At 36.8% G+C, this 13,783-nt stretch overlaps 1 protein-coding gene across 1 annotated transcript in view; it reads right to left on the reverse strand.

Moving 5' to 3' along the window:
• ORC2 (origin recognition complex subunit 2) overlaps positions 1-9,483 on the reverse strand; it is a 30,045-nt gene extending 20,562 nt beyond the window's left edge. The window contains exons 1-5 of the mRNA XM_052635763.1: positions 9,387-9,483; positions 8,630-8,773; positions 7,098-7,187; positions 2,624-2,716; positions 1,619-1,650 (exon numbers count right to left, since the gene is read on the reverse strand). Coding sequence (XP_052491723.1) covers positions 1,619-1,650; positions 2,624-2,716; positions 7,098-7,187; positions 8,630-8,773; positions 9,387-9,483 — 456 coding nt within the window. The remainder of the gene's footprint in view (positions 1-1,618; positions 1,651-2,623; positions 2,717-7,097; positions 7,188-8,629; positions 8,774-9,386) is intronic.
• Positions 9,484-13,783: the final 4,300 nt, after the last annotated feature.

The raw sequence follows: 13,783 nt of genomic DNA on the forward strand, positions 1-13,783 counted from the left end.
GAGACAACCTATATCCACAGAGCTTATTTATCAGGTCTGAGGACATCTGTGTCAAAATAATCATTTCAGAAAATTCTTGCTAAAAAAGGTAAGGCTATAAACTAGTAAATAACTTGACTGTTTCCTACAGAAATTTCTGCGAATAATTTATCTTGACAGTTTGCTCATCTGGGCAATCTATTCTCCCATTAGGATAGCAGATTACTAACCAGGGCAAACAGCTTGCTTACTTGTTTCTTATCAAATGCTTGTTTACTTATCAAAACTCAAATTTTGATAAGTAAATTTCAATTATTGTCTGCTACCCTGGACGAAACTCAGTTTAAAACCCTCTCCTCACTGTATCCACTAATCCTAAAATATTATGCCATGAATTTTTGTCTAATACAGATCAGTTTTCCATCTTGACAGATGTGCCTTAAAACCCTTGAGGCCAGATCCGATCCTCAAAGCCCTATACATATTCTCTCCCGATTGACCCCTTCTAAGACAAAACACTAAGACTCTCTCAGGGTGATGGTCTCTTACTGTGGTGGGTATAATACCACTGGTTAACAGGTTTTCTGACCATGTTTTAGGGAATCAACAAGATCCACTAAGTTGTGATCCACAACTTGAAAAAGAATGTGCTGATTTATCTAAAACACTGACTGGATTGTGAAGTGAAGTGAAGTCGCTCAGTCATGTCCGACTCTTTGCAACCCCATGGACTGTAGCCTACCAGGCTCCTCCATCCATGGGATTTTCCAGGCAAGAGTACTGGAGAGAATGAGCTTTATTCTTTTATAGTTATACAAGATATAATATGGGGGAAAAAAGCATTATCAAAGGCACGGGAGGCTCTGACATGTCTAGTCTCACACCTATACTTGCCTAAAATAGGACATTTCTGCACAGGCTATAAGCATGGCCCTGAATGTCTATACTCAAAATTTTATGAGGGGTTCCCAGAACTGAGCCGGTACACAAGTCCAGACATGTCTAAATCTATAGCCACCTAGGCCTGGAAACACTCACCACTCACATATTCATTATCCTGGATTTATCCATGCCTACCTGGGCTTGCCCACATCTAGGCAGGGCCACTTGACGAAGTATTATGAAAGAACAAAACCAGAAAAACACAAAGGAGAGGATAAACTTTTCATTACTGTCTGCTACCCCGGAATGAATTAACCAAAGCCAACTTAGGTTTCAAACATAAATGGTAAGGGGATAGATGAATGCATTTAGTGGATTTGGGGATTAACCCCCACCCCCACACACACACCAAAAAAACACATTATATATAAAAGCAACACCAAACCAAACCGTAAAATTTCCAAGCCAACTCTGCTTGATGAAAATACCCAGGGATAGTTCTGACACAGAATAGGCAGGACAGTTGGGGCCAGCAAACCTGGCTTCATTTTCCAGCTTGTCCCTTTCCTAGTTTGGTGAGTTTAGACAAGTCACTTCACTTCTCTGAACCTCACATTCTTCATCTATAAGTTAGGTATTTAATTAGCAGATACTTGTAAATGATAAAGTACTATCTAAATTAACAGGTGAAACGGTTAATTTTCATGTCTTACTTTATAACACTATGGTTTTTGCTTATTTTTAGTCAATTGCTTACCTTCAACTGAGATTTGTCTGAAGCAGAATGCCCTAAAGAATGAAACAAAAAGCCATTACTCACTACAAATACTTCATGTTCCATAAAAACCTAGTTTCATTAAAAGCAAAGTTGCAGGTTCTATCCAGAAGCCACTATATTACTGAATTCTCAATTAATTACATCTCCACTAGAGGCTGAACTGTTCTTATTAATTTTATGATTGCTCTCATTAATGACATTTCTGTAGCATTCATGTAACAAGAAAAACTACATCTTTTCATTGTTTATTTTATTTTTATTTATTTATTTTAGCCATGTCATGTGTCTTGTGAGATCTTAGTTCCCCAACCAGGGATCAAACCCAGGCCCCAGCAGTGGAAGTGTGAAGCCCTAACTGCTGGACCATGAGGAAATACCCAGCTCATTACTTTAATAGCACACTATTTAATCTAGTTGGAATGGGCTATTCAAAAACAAGTGCTCCACAATTCTCCACAAACTATAAGACTTACAAATCCCCAAAACCTTATTTCAAATAGCATTTGCCAAAGCAAATCTTCCACAAACATCTGGCTAAACTAGGCAAATGACAACAGTATTTATTGTCTCTATCAATTTGTATAAGTTCAACCCGCACAGATCTTTTTGCCCTTTACTTTTTGTATTTTTGCTAAATACACTAAAGCACATAGGTTGGGGTATTAACTGCATCTGCCGAATGCATTTTCAGAACAGAAAAGAAAATATATAAACATGCACTTAGACCAAAAATAAAGTGGTATACTTCAATGCGGGAGACCCGGGTTCGATCCCTGGGTTGGGAAGATCCGCTGGAGAAGGAAATGGCAATACACTCCAGTTCTATTGCCTGGAAAATCCTATGGACAGAGGAGCCTGGTAGGCTACAGTCTATGGGGTTGCAAAGAGTCGGACACGACTGAGCAACTTCACTTCACTTCACCTCATACTATAATTTGAAGCAACTCTGAAAGCTCTCCTTAAACAACTGAGGTAAAATCTTACCCTTGCTACACTGAGGAATGTCTATTGTAATTTCAGGATCATTCTTCATATTGAGCGAAACACTTTTTCTTGGTGTTTTCGCTAGTTCGGAAGCTGTAAATAGACAAAAGAAATACATAAAAATTTTTTTTTAATGTATAACAGATTAAGAGGGAAAGTATCTTTATTTCACTTACATAAATTAAAAAAAAAACAACTCGCTGCTACTATTATCAGAAAGATAAATAAACCCAGCCATGTTAAGAGTAGAACTGCTTTCACCTTTACTCACTGTTTTCCAAGCATCTTGAAGTCTTTCTTCAAGGTCTTGCCAAAAAAAAAAAAAAAAAAAAACCACAAAAGCAAATAAAGAGCTAACTTTGACCTTGCTGGTTTCTCTAATCATCATATTCTCTCCCTCTCCTCTCCACTGACAGGCCTATAGTTCTTCCATTTCTCTACCATTATACTTAAGGAACATCTTTGCAAGGGCATAGGAAAGAATGGCCAGAAAGTGGGGTTAAAAGTTAAAACTGTAAAGGTTTAAAATTATACTAATTTTAAAGCTCTTAAATCTCCCCAAAAGCATGGTTTACTTTATTACTTATGTCTAAAACTCTATAACACATATTAATAATGTATAAAATATGATATAGCATTAAACAGGGCATTTCTTCAACTGAGCATCAGATGAAATACCTGGCTTCTTACAGCAGGGGCCATTTAAAATAAAAAATACAAATGTTAAAGATGGTCACATTCTCTCACTGTAATAGGCACACAGGAACTGAAGGAACAGATTTACATTTCCCCAATAACACACACTGGAACACTGTTCACTGAGGAAAAAAGTATACACTATTTAAATTATCTTTTTTTTTTTAAAGACAAAATATAGTTGGATTTGTTAGGTTAAAACCATTTTACTGACTCAAACTTTTTTTAACCTAATTCACACAGCTTTATCCTCCAATCTTGGAACTGACCCAAGATATTTATGCAGTCCCCACAAATGCACTGGCTACTTTTTTCTTAACCTCCTCGGTCCTCTGTATCACTCATTACAGTTTACAAAATGTTTCTTTGAAATTATTCCTCCATCTGGATTCCATGGTTTTATCCTGCTCCCTGGCTACTGTTGGTAGCTATTCCATCTCTTCTCCACTGTCCTCATTCTCCCAAGCAATCTACCTAAGGCTCAGGCCTTGCCTTCTCTTTACACCAGAAAAGTAGCCCAAGTTTGCATTAAAGGCTGCTGATCCACAATATAGGAAAAAAAACCTTCACGTCAACAAAAAGCCACAAAAGTACACAGTAACTTAGCTGAAATAGTTTTGGTTTTAAAACATAGAATTTCTCTGCTTTTAAATAACTTTAAATTAAAAAAGGAAAAAAGGAAGAAAAAGGAAGAATTAAAGAGGAAAAGGAACAAGAGAGTCACCCATGTGTGGATATTAATTTCCGTAATAAAAAACTGGGGGATATATTTTATTTAATTTTCATTTTTCTTATTCATTTGTACTGTATATTTACACAACGAGTGGTCTGCAACATAGTCAAAATTTTTAAGTAAAATTTCTCTTTGGGACTTACCTGCGGGTGCAGTAGATAAGAATCCACCTGCCAATGCAGGGGACATACGTTCAATCCCTGGTCTGAGAAGGTTCCACATGTCCCACAGCAACTAAGCCCATGCACCACAACCACTGAGCCCACATGCTAGAGCCCTTGAGCCCCAACTACTGAGCCCGCGTGCTGCAGCTACTTAAGCCTGCACTCTCTAGAGCTCGTGCTCTACAACAAGAGAAGACGCTGCAATGAGAAGCCTGTACACCGAACTCAGAGAAAGCCCGAGCACAGCAATGAAGCCCCAGCGCAGCCAAAAATCAATTAATTAAAAAAAATTCCTCTCTGCCTAAAAATAACTTCTCATCAGATTTTATCTGATCCTATCTGAACAAACTAATTTCAATTTCGCAAGTGTTCTCTGTAGTTCACAAAGCCTTCTAAACTAACTCCTACTCAATTTCTAGCCCAACTATATCTTGGTTAGTGCAATTATATTTAATCATCTTTTATACTCAGAGTAATATCGATTTTCTGACCGATCACTTATTTAAAAATATGAAGGCATTCTATTTTATCGATATGTTTAGATGTAAACCCAATCAGCAACAATAGTTAATGAGTCAAAGAGCATCATAACTAAACACAGATTTTTGGAAAGTATGATCAGTCATATTATCCAAAAAACTATCTTTTCATGACTGCATATTTCTTTCAGATGTGGTGAGAGAAATGCCTATCATAACAATACTTAAGTTCCTCACAGTGCATACAGATAGAAGACGTGTATCACTGCAGCTTTGTGGATATTAAGTACACACTCAGGGAACTTCTGCTTGATGACTCCACTGAGGTTCCATTATTCTTTCCACTATTAGTTCTCCTCTTTCTCCAATGCCCCACTGGCCTTAAGGTTTCATTTTGGCTTTAGTGTCTATCTGCTGCTGCTGCTGCTGCTAAGTCGCTTCAGTTGTGTCCGACTCTGTGCGACCCCATAGACAACAGCCCACCAGGCTCCCTTGTCCCTGGGATTCTCCACGCAAGAACACTGGAGTGGGTTGCCATTTCCTTCTCCAATGCATGAGAGTGAAAAGTGAAAGTGAAGTCGCTCAGTCGTGTCCAACTCCTAGCGACCCCATGGACTGCAGCCTACCAGGCTCCTCCATCCATGGGATTTTCCAGGCAAGAGTACTGGAGTGGGGTGCCATTGCCTTCTCCGTTGGTGTCTATCTGATCTTTCCTCTAATAATTATTTCAGGATTTTCCTCTGGTTTCTCAGAGATCCAACATAGAATTCAGTCATTTTTACAGATCAAAAAAATTTAAATTTCTTTTGCATTGAAGTACAGTTGATTTAAAATGGTGTGTTAGTTTCAGGTACACAGCAAAGTGATTATTTTCTATTTCAGATTCTTTTCACATACAGGTTATTACAAAATATTGAATATAGTTTCCTGTGCTATAAGTCCTTGTTGTTTACCTATTTTCTATGTATTAGTGTGTATCTGTTAATTCCAGACTCCTAATTTATCCTTCTCCCAACTTTTCCTTTTGGTAAACATAAGTTAGTTACATTTCTGTTTTGTAAATAAGTTCATTTGGTCTTTTTATTTTTGATCATCTAGGGTCTCCTAGAACATTAACTGTGTATTTAACTTACATCATGAACAGTGCAGAAATAATTACATACTTATGGTCATACCAAGTTTCCCTTCACCTGGCTTGCTGGCAAGGATGCCCCTGAGGATACTGAGTATTTCCTCTACTATAGGTTAGTACCTATTTTCTTTTCAGTTTTTTGGCCTAATTGTACAGCATGTGGGATCTTAGTTCCCCAACTAGGGATTGGAATCTGTGCCCCCTGCACGGGGAATGCAGAGTCCTAACCACTGGACCACCAGGGAAATAATAAGTTTATTTGTATAAATTTTTAAAAAAATTTCTTGATGTAGATAATAAACTCTAAGAAAAACATCAATTAGTGTAAATTATTGTATGTGCCATGTTAGAATCAAAATTAATGATGCATGTAGTATCTTTCAGAAAACTGAATTTTGCAAATGTTTAAAATTTTATTATGTTCAGAAGCACAGGTCTTACCAATATAATTACTTTTTATATGTCCCTCATCAGTTTTAACACTCAACATGTGTGATTTAACCTTGAATGTTTAAATGATCATTGGTTACAATGACTATATAAAAATATGCCACCTAAGACATATACATATAGATGTTCTACTATTATAGATTATAAGTCTTTTTATATTAATACAAACAACTACATTTTGCCAGGCAGTTAATTATTATCCCTTTGCTCTTAACTTTTTGGTATTCTCAAGCTTTCATATACTTAATGGACCGCCTTAATTTTAAAGTGCTTTCACATGTTATTTCCTTTCCTCAAAACAGTCAAAACTGATGATCCCTCATGCCATAGGATCTAACTATAGTCTAGTTCTCTGAAACTCAGTAATTCACGTGTAATTAGTGTAAGTGGTAACCTGGGTAAGAAAACTATTAGAACAGCTCATTCCTAACAATTTTATATAAATAAGTTTCTCTAGTACAAACAACATTTTTCTTCTACATATAGTGTAAATTTCTTATTTTCAATAAATTCAGAATATTTCTGTGCAACTTAAGTCACTCACTTAACAAAAGAAGTAAATGTTAAGAACCTGTGCTAGATGTTGTGGGAAGTAATCTAAGACAGGGTTTCTATAAACTTAGAACCTAGCTAAGAACAGAAGACATCTGAGTATGAAAAATACTAATGACTTTAAGTATGCCTGAATATGTAATATAAAATGACATCCCTCATCATTCTTTTAGTGAAAGCAATGGGGTGATAACTGTGGGAAATGTGGTTAAACACACCTTCTTAGAAAAGATGAATAATCATTACAGAAATCAGAAAAGCAACATACCTAATTTAGCCATCTTTTCAGGGTGTTTTCTGTTCTGAAAAGGATAAACTTTATTCCCACCATCTGTAGCAGAGCCATTTTTCAAGGATTCTGAAAGAAAAAAATGCAACATAAAAAAAGAATGCAAGAAACATGGGTAAGCTTAATTAGCAGAAAAAAAAGGTAAAATTTTACCTAAAAACTTAGGATATGTACCCCTCACTGTCTTATAAAGGTTCAACAATATGTGTTTATAAATAAAATGTTTAAAATACACAATAGACCGTGATACTGTTTAAATTATAAAACACAGAAAACATGTTATTCACAGATACACAAAAATACACTCAAAAATATTCATATGATAGAAGTTCTCTTTCTCTCAACAAAGACCCTGACTTAATTTCATTCTTTAATTTTCCCTTTAAAAATAACAACTGCTAAAAGTGTCAACTGTCTAGTTAGGGACACTTTTATGACAATCTACCCTGCCTGCTAAGCCTACTGAGGGGTGGTGGTCATTTTTTGCATCATGTCATTTAACACTGGGAAAAAAAAATCCAAAAGCAGTATCACTCAAGAACAATGACCACTTACAAGTCAAGTGTGAGACAGTAAAAGACATGCACATCAGGGAGGCAGGTGGCATCGACAGGACAGAACTGGCGCACAGAGATGACATGGGGGAGACCAGAAGACCCGAGGCAGCAAAAACCCTGCTCCTAGATCCAATGCCCCTAGTGCCCAACAGTACTGATTTTGTTCCTTGATCATAAATTTTTTTTAAGTCAACTTAAGTAGGTCCATGCTCCTTGCACTGGAATATAAATCTGTGCTCTTTGAGTCTTAAGCAAATTATAATTCAAGCCTAACATTTTAAAGTAAATTATAACTTACTTAAATTTTAAGTAAACATTTTTAAGTAAATTATAATTCAAGCCTAACATTTTTAAGCATAATCTGGCAGGAATCTGGCTTAGGTATAAAAAAGCATAACATTAGCATGCCTAGTTGGAACACATTACTTCTTGGAATAATCCTTCTATCTCTTTCTGTAAAGATGATCAAGGTAATAATAAAGTGACTTGTTTTATGAAATTATTTCAAATTAGTTGAAAGTACAAATATCTTTTAAAAAACATATTTAAAGTGCTAGGTCAGTAGACTGTATCTTTCTTAAAGTAAGAACAAGTCTATAGTAGAAACTCAGTGCTTCAATCTTTCCAACTGCAGAGAAAGAATCTGAAGGAATGCTTTTCTGATGAGAAATAATATAGCACACCAGATAAAAGTGCTTTGGAGGTGGACAATGGTGATGATAGCACAATATTATGAATATATTTAATATAACTAAATTGTACACTTAAATTGGTAAAGATGGCAAATGTTGTTATTAGCATGTGTATTTTAAAATTTAAAAAATTGGGAAAAAATTGTAGCAAAATGTTACCTAACCAACAGGACTACTTTTATGTAACCTGCAGAGCAATTTCAGCTACCTGCAGAAATTTGAGGGTACATTCCCAACTCCACCACCCCTACCCTGCAAATACCTTGAACATCTTGTCCTAAAACTTCAACATAGTTCTGATCTTTTAAAACTTCCTGGTCATCTTCCTCCAACTCATTTTCTGGCTTCTTTATTATTTTTTGTGTGTTGACCAAAAGCTGGGCTCGCTCCTTTTTTATTTTAGGTCCTATATAAACATTCAAAGAATTAGAACATGACAGGTATGAATTCTTTTAAATGTAAACATTACAGTTAAATAAATAAACTACACCATTTCATTGTCATTATTTAAAAGCTGAAAAAAAAACTCGGTGTTTTCTCTTTGATTCAACAGAAATCACAGTTTGTGTAAGTTTGTGTAAGTTAAAAAAAAAACCTTGAAATTATATATTTTGGGGGCTCAAACTAACTATACATTTTCATTACAGTAGACAGTTATCTTATCACTTAACACCATTGCTGAACATTTCATATGAGGTGAGGTTTTATTATTTTTAATTTTTTTTAATGTTTAATTTTTTTAATTTGTATTTTGGGGATCTTAGTTCCCCAACCAGGGACTGAACCTGGGCCCCCTGCATTGCATGGTAGAATCTCAAACACTGGACCATCAGGGGAGTCCCCCTATTTTTAATACAGTTTTAATAGAATAAACTAAAAATTAAGGTAGTATTTACTTGCAGTCTTACTAGATCAAATACTTTGTGCTATATTTTCAAAATAGATGATTAGACTTTTAAAAGTGAAATAATACATAATTATTAAATAAACATCCCTTCCATTGTATAATCATTTAGTACCTCCTTCTCTATCAAGAATGTGATTAAGAACATCATCATCTCCCACAAATTGAACTTTCAGCATCTTGTCTTCCTTTAATTCCAGCGTGCTCGTCATTGCTAACCTAAACAAAAGCAATAAAGTACTCAAAAGTGATGAAAAATTCCTATCAACAGTCAAACATTCACATAATGAATCCATATATTTGCATAATATTTTTAAAAGTCTGTAAGTATGAAGGACACATTATTCATTATTGTATCAATATTATGTTTTTGATAAGTAACTCAATTCTTTATCTGAAAAATGGAAGAGATGACAAAGTGCCTGAGATTAGGAAAAACCCGAGCCCAATCAAGGCAACTGAAATATAATGACAGGAAAATTCTGTGGGTAAAAAAACTCTAACCAATTTATAGGATAACAACATTAATTAGAAGGGGGAGATTAATACATGAGCTTAGAAAAAGAGTAGCCAAACAAGGAATGATAGTTTGGTGGATTTTAATATCTGTTCACTAGAAAGATACAGTCTATGGGGGAAGCCTGCAGACATCACTGTGTCCAAACCTGGATCAAATAATCCTCAAGGACCTCCCTTTACTATTAAATTGCATGCTCCCCAAACAACTTTATAATTATGAATATGGCTTTCTAGGTATCTCGGTAATTAAATAGTAAACATGAATCCTCCCAATACTTTATGGTCAGCTCTTCACTGAATAAATTTCAGAGTTTGGCAGGCAAAAGTTTGATCAACTCTTACTTCGTTGACAAAATTTAGTTTCAGAACTTACAATGCTACTTATTGCCTGAAACAAATTAATAACTCCACCTAGCTGTCAGTTAATCAGCAGTTTACTCAAAAAAAGACTTTTTTCTCTCCTGTCTCTGATAAATCCTATTTATATGCTTTCCCTGACAAGAGGATCATACTGCTGTGTCCCCCATGAGTCAGTTCTTTGCACGCAGATAACTGCCGTCTATGGGGCTGCACAGAGTCGGACACTGAAGTGACTTAGCAGCAGCAGCAGCAACAACTTACTAAATGTTGCCAAGTTTTCTTTTGTAACTAGCACACTAAATGATTTTGTCTCAGTTTTCATTTACCTTTAAAGGTACTACATATTCTTCAGCTGGAAAATTCAAGTAGAGTCACCTGTTTTGGGAAAAAGACCTCAGTCAGGCCAGCAAACAGGAAAATGAGAGCAACCAAAGAAGTTCATGAGTTTTTACAAACAAGATGAATAAAGGCAGATCTTACAAAGCCAAAGTTACTATGACGACACAGTAAAGGGCAAAATGACCATTACCATTTTGGCCAGGAAGCCTCGGAGACTGAGAAGATCTAAATTGCAGAAGCAGGTGGTAGAGAGAGGCCAAAATTTTGAGTACTTATTATGTGCTAGACAAAATTTTTGAATGTATGTATTTCCATTTCATCCTCATAACAGTTCTATTAGGATCATACTTTGTGTTCAAAGATAATAAGGTAGGAGACAGATGGGCCCCCAGGCTGGACAGCTGGTATTTGTCAAATGGAGTAAAACTAAAGTTTTGTCCTAAGCCAAAGAATAAACCTGATTCTCTTTCTCCATGGAAATGGAGCAAATAAACCAGCAATGGGGAATTTGTTACAACAGAAATGGGAAAGCGTGATTTTTTAAATGCTAACAAACAAGGGAAACAAATTCAAAGGCTATAAAAACCCCAAGAATAGGTCCGTGGGAGTTAAGCAATCCTGGTTTTACTTCAGCTGTTTCTAATCTAAAGTGCCCATAACAAGCCTTGTCCTTCATAAAATAATTCCTTAGTTACTCTCTATGTAAATTATATCTTGCACCTGGCCTCCCCCGCTCCCCCTGCCAACACCCTTGTAACACTCCCTTGTAGCATTCATTTCAGAAAGGTCATAAGCTGATAACCTTGGAGGACCAGATCCAGTGTTGAGGCCATTTGAAACTTTGCAGAAGACAGAAGAATGCAAGACTGCCTTAATCCTTATCACAAACCCCTGACCATGAGCCCTGAAGACCTCTCCCTATTCCCCAGAGAAGGGGGTACAGTTGTTGAGGTGTTCCCTCTTTGCCTGGCAAAGAAATAAAGCTATACTCTTTCATTCAAAATTCTGTCTCTGTATTTCTATTTGACATTGGTGTACAGAGAGCTAAGATTTTGGCAACAATAATATTTCACCTATAATTTATATGACCATAGTAACGCTAGAGACCTAGTAAACAGGGAAGAGATCAAGAAGAGACGGAAAGAATACATAGAAGAACTGTACAAAAAACATCTTAATGACCTAGATAACTACGATGATGTGATCAGCCACCCAGAGCCAGACATTCTGGAGTGTGAAGTCAAATAGGCCTTAAGAAGTACTGCTGTCAATAAAGCTAATAGATGCAATGGAATTCCAGTAGAGCTATTCAAAACCCTAAAGAATGATGCTATCAAAGTGTTGTACTCAATATGTCAGGAAATCTGTAAGACCCAGCAGTGGCCACAGGTCTGAAAAAGGTCAATCCTCATCCCAATTCCCAAGAAGGGTAGTACTAAAGAATGTTCAAATCATCGGACAATTGCACTCATCTCCCAAGGTAGTAAAAAAAAAAAAAGCACAAGTGCTCAGTCGTATACGACTCTGCAACTCCATGGACTGTAGCCACCAGGCTCCTCTGTCCCATGGGATTTTTCCAGGCAAGAATACTAGAATGGGTTGCCATTTCCTTCTCTAGGGGATCTTCTTAACCGAGGGATCAAACCCTGGTCTCTTGCATCTGCTGCATTACCAGGTGGATACTTTACCAGCAGTACCACCTGGGAAGCCGCCATGCTAGTAAGGTCATGCTTAAAATCTTGCATGCTAGGCTTCAGCATTACGTGAACAAAGAACTTCCCGATGTCCAAGCTGGGTTTAGAAAAGGCAGAGGAACCAGAGATCAAACTGCCAACGGATCAGAGAGAAAGCAACAGAATTCCAGAAAAACATCTACCTCTGTTTTATTGACTATGCTAAAGCCTTTGATTGTGTGGATCACAACAAACTGTGGAAAGCTCTTGAAGAGACGGGAATCCCAGACCATCTTACTTGTCTCCTGAGAAACCTGTAGTGGTCAAGAAGCAACAGTTAGAATAGTATGGAACAACTGATTAGTTCAGGATTGAGAAAGGAATATGACAGGGCTGTCTGCTGTCATCCTGTTTATTTAACCTATATGCTGAGTACATGCTGGCCTGGATGAGTTACAAGCTGGAATTAAGATAGCAGGAGAAACATCAACAACTTCAGATATGTGGATGATACCACTCTAATGGCAGCAAGCAAAGAGGAACTAAAGAGCCTCTTGATGAAAGTGAAGGAGAATGAAAGAGCTGGCTTAAAACTAAATATTGAAAAAACTAAGATCATGGCATCCAATCCCATTACTTCATGGCAAATAGAAGGGGAAAATATGGAAGTAGTGACAGATTTCCTGGGTACTAAATTAGTGCAGATGGTGACTGCAGCCATGAAATCAGAAGACAATTGCTTGTTGGCAGGAAAGCTATGACAAACCTAGACATTATGATGAAAAGCAGAGACATTACTCTGCTGACAGAGTAGTCACCTATGGCTGTGAGAGCTGGACTGTAAAGAAGGCAGAGTGCCGAAGAACTGATGCCTTTGAACTCTGGTGCTGGAGAAGACTGAGAGTTCCTCAGATGGCAAGGAGATCAAACCAGTCAATCTTAAATACTCAATGGAAGGACTGATGCTGAAGCTCCAGTATTTTGGTCACCTGATGCGAACGGCTGACTCATTGGCAAAGTTCCTGAAGCTGGGAAAGATTGAGGACAGAAGAAGAAAAGGGCATCAGAGGATGAGATGGCTGGATGGCCTCACTGATGCAATGGACATGAACTTGGGCAAACCTCAGGAGATGGTGAGGGACAGGGAGGCCTGGCGAGCTACAGTCCATGGGGGTCACAAAGAGTTGGATACGACTGGGCAACTGAACAACAGCAATACAGATTTTGGCAACACTAATATTTCATCTATAATTTATATGGCCATTGCCAGTAGAACATATTCTTTTGTTCTCTGCCAACTTTCTAGTCATGATACTGCTTCTTAGTATGTGGAATTGGATTTATTAGAGAAAAAGTTTAACGCATCTATGTGACATTTATACAAAATTAAGAAATATTTTCTTTTTATCTGTACAAAATAGCTTTCTGAGGGGCTGTTTGTTAGGCATTGTATAAGGCACTTTTATGCATACCAGATCAGTAAATCCTCAGACTCCCTGAGGTAGTTAAAATATATATAACTCTCCCAACTTACAGATGAGTTAAATGAGGTTAAATATTAAATTACTCACTAAAATTCACAAATTAGAAAGTATATTAGGGCTGAAACCCAAGTTTGACT

This window comes from Budorcas taxicolor, chromosome 2, assembly GCF_023091745.1.
Source record: "Budorcas taxicolor isolate Tak-1 chromosome 2, Takin1.1, whole genome shotgun sequence".
NCBI lineage: Eukaryota > Metazoa > Chordata > Mammalia > Artiodactyla > Bovidae > Budorcas > Budorcas taxicolor.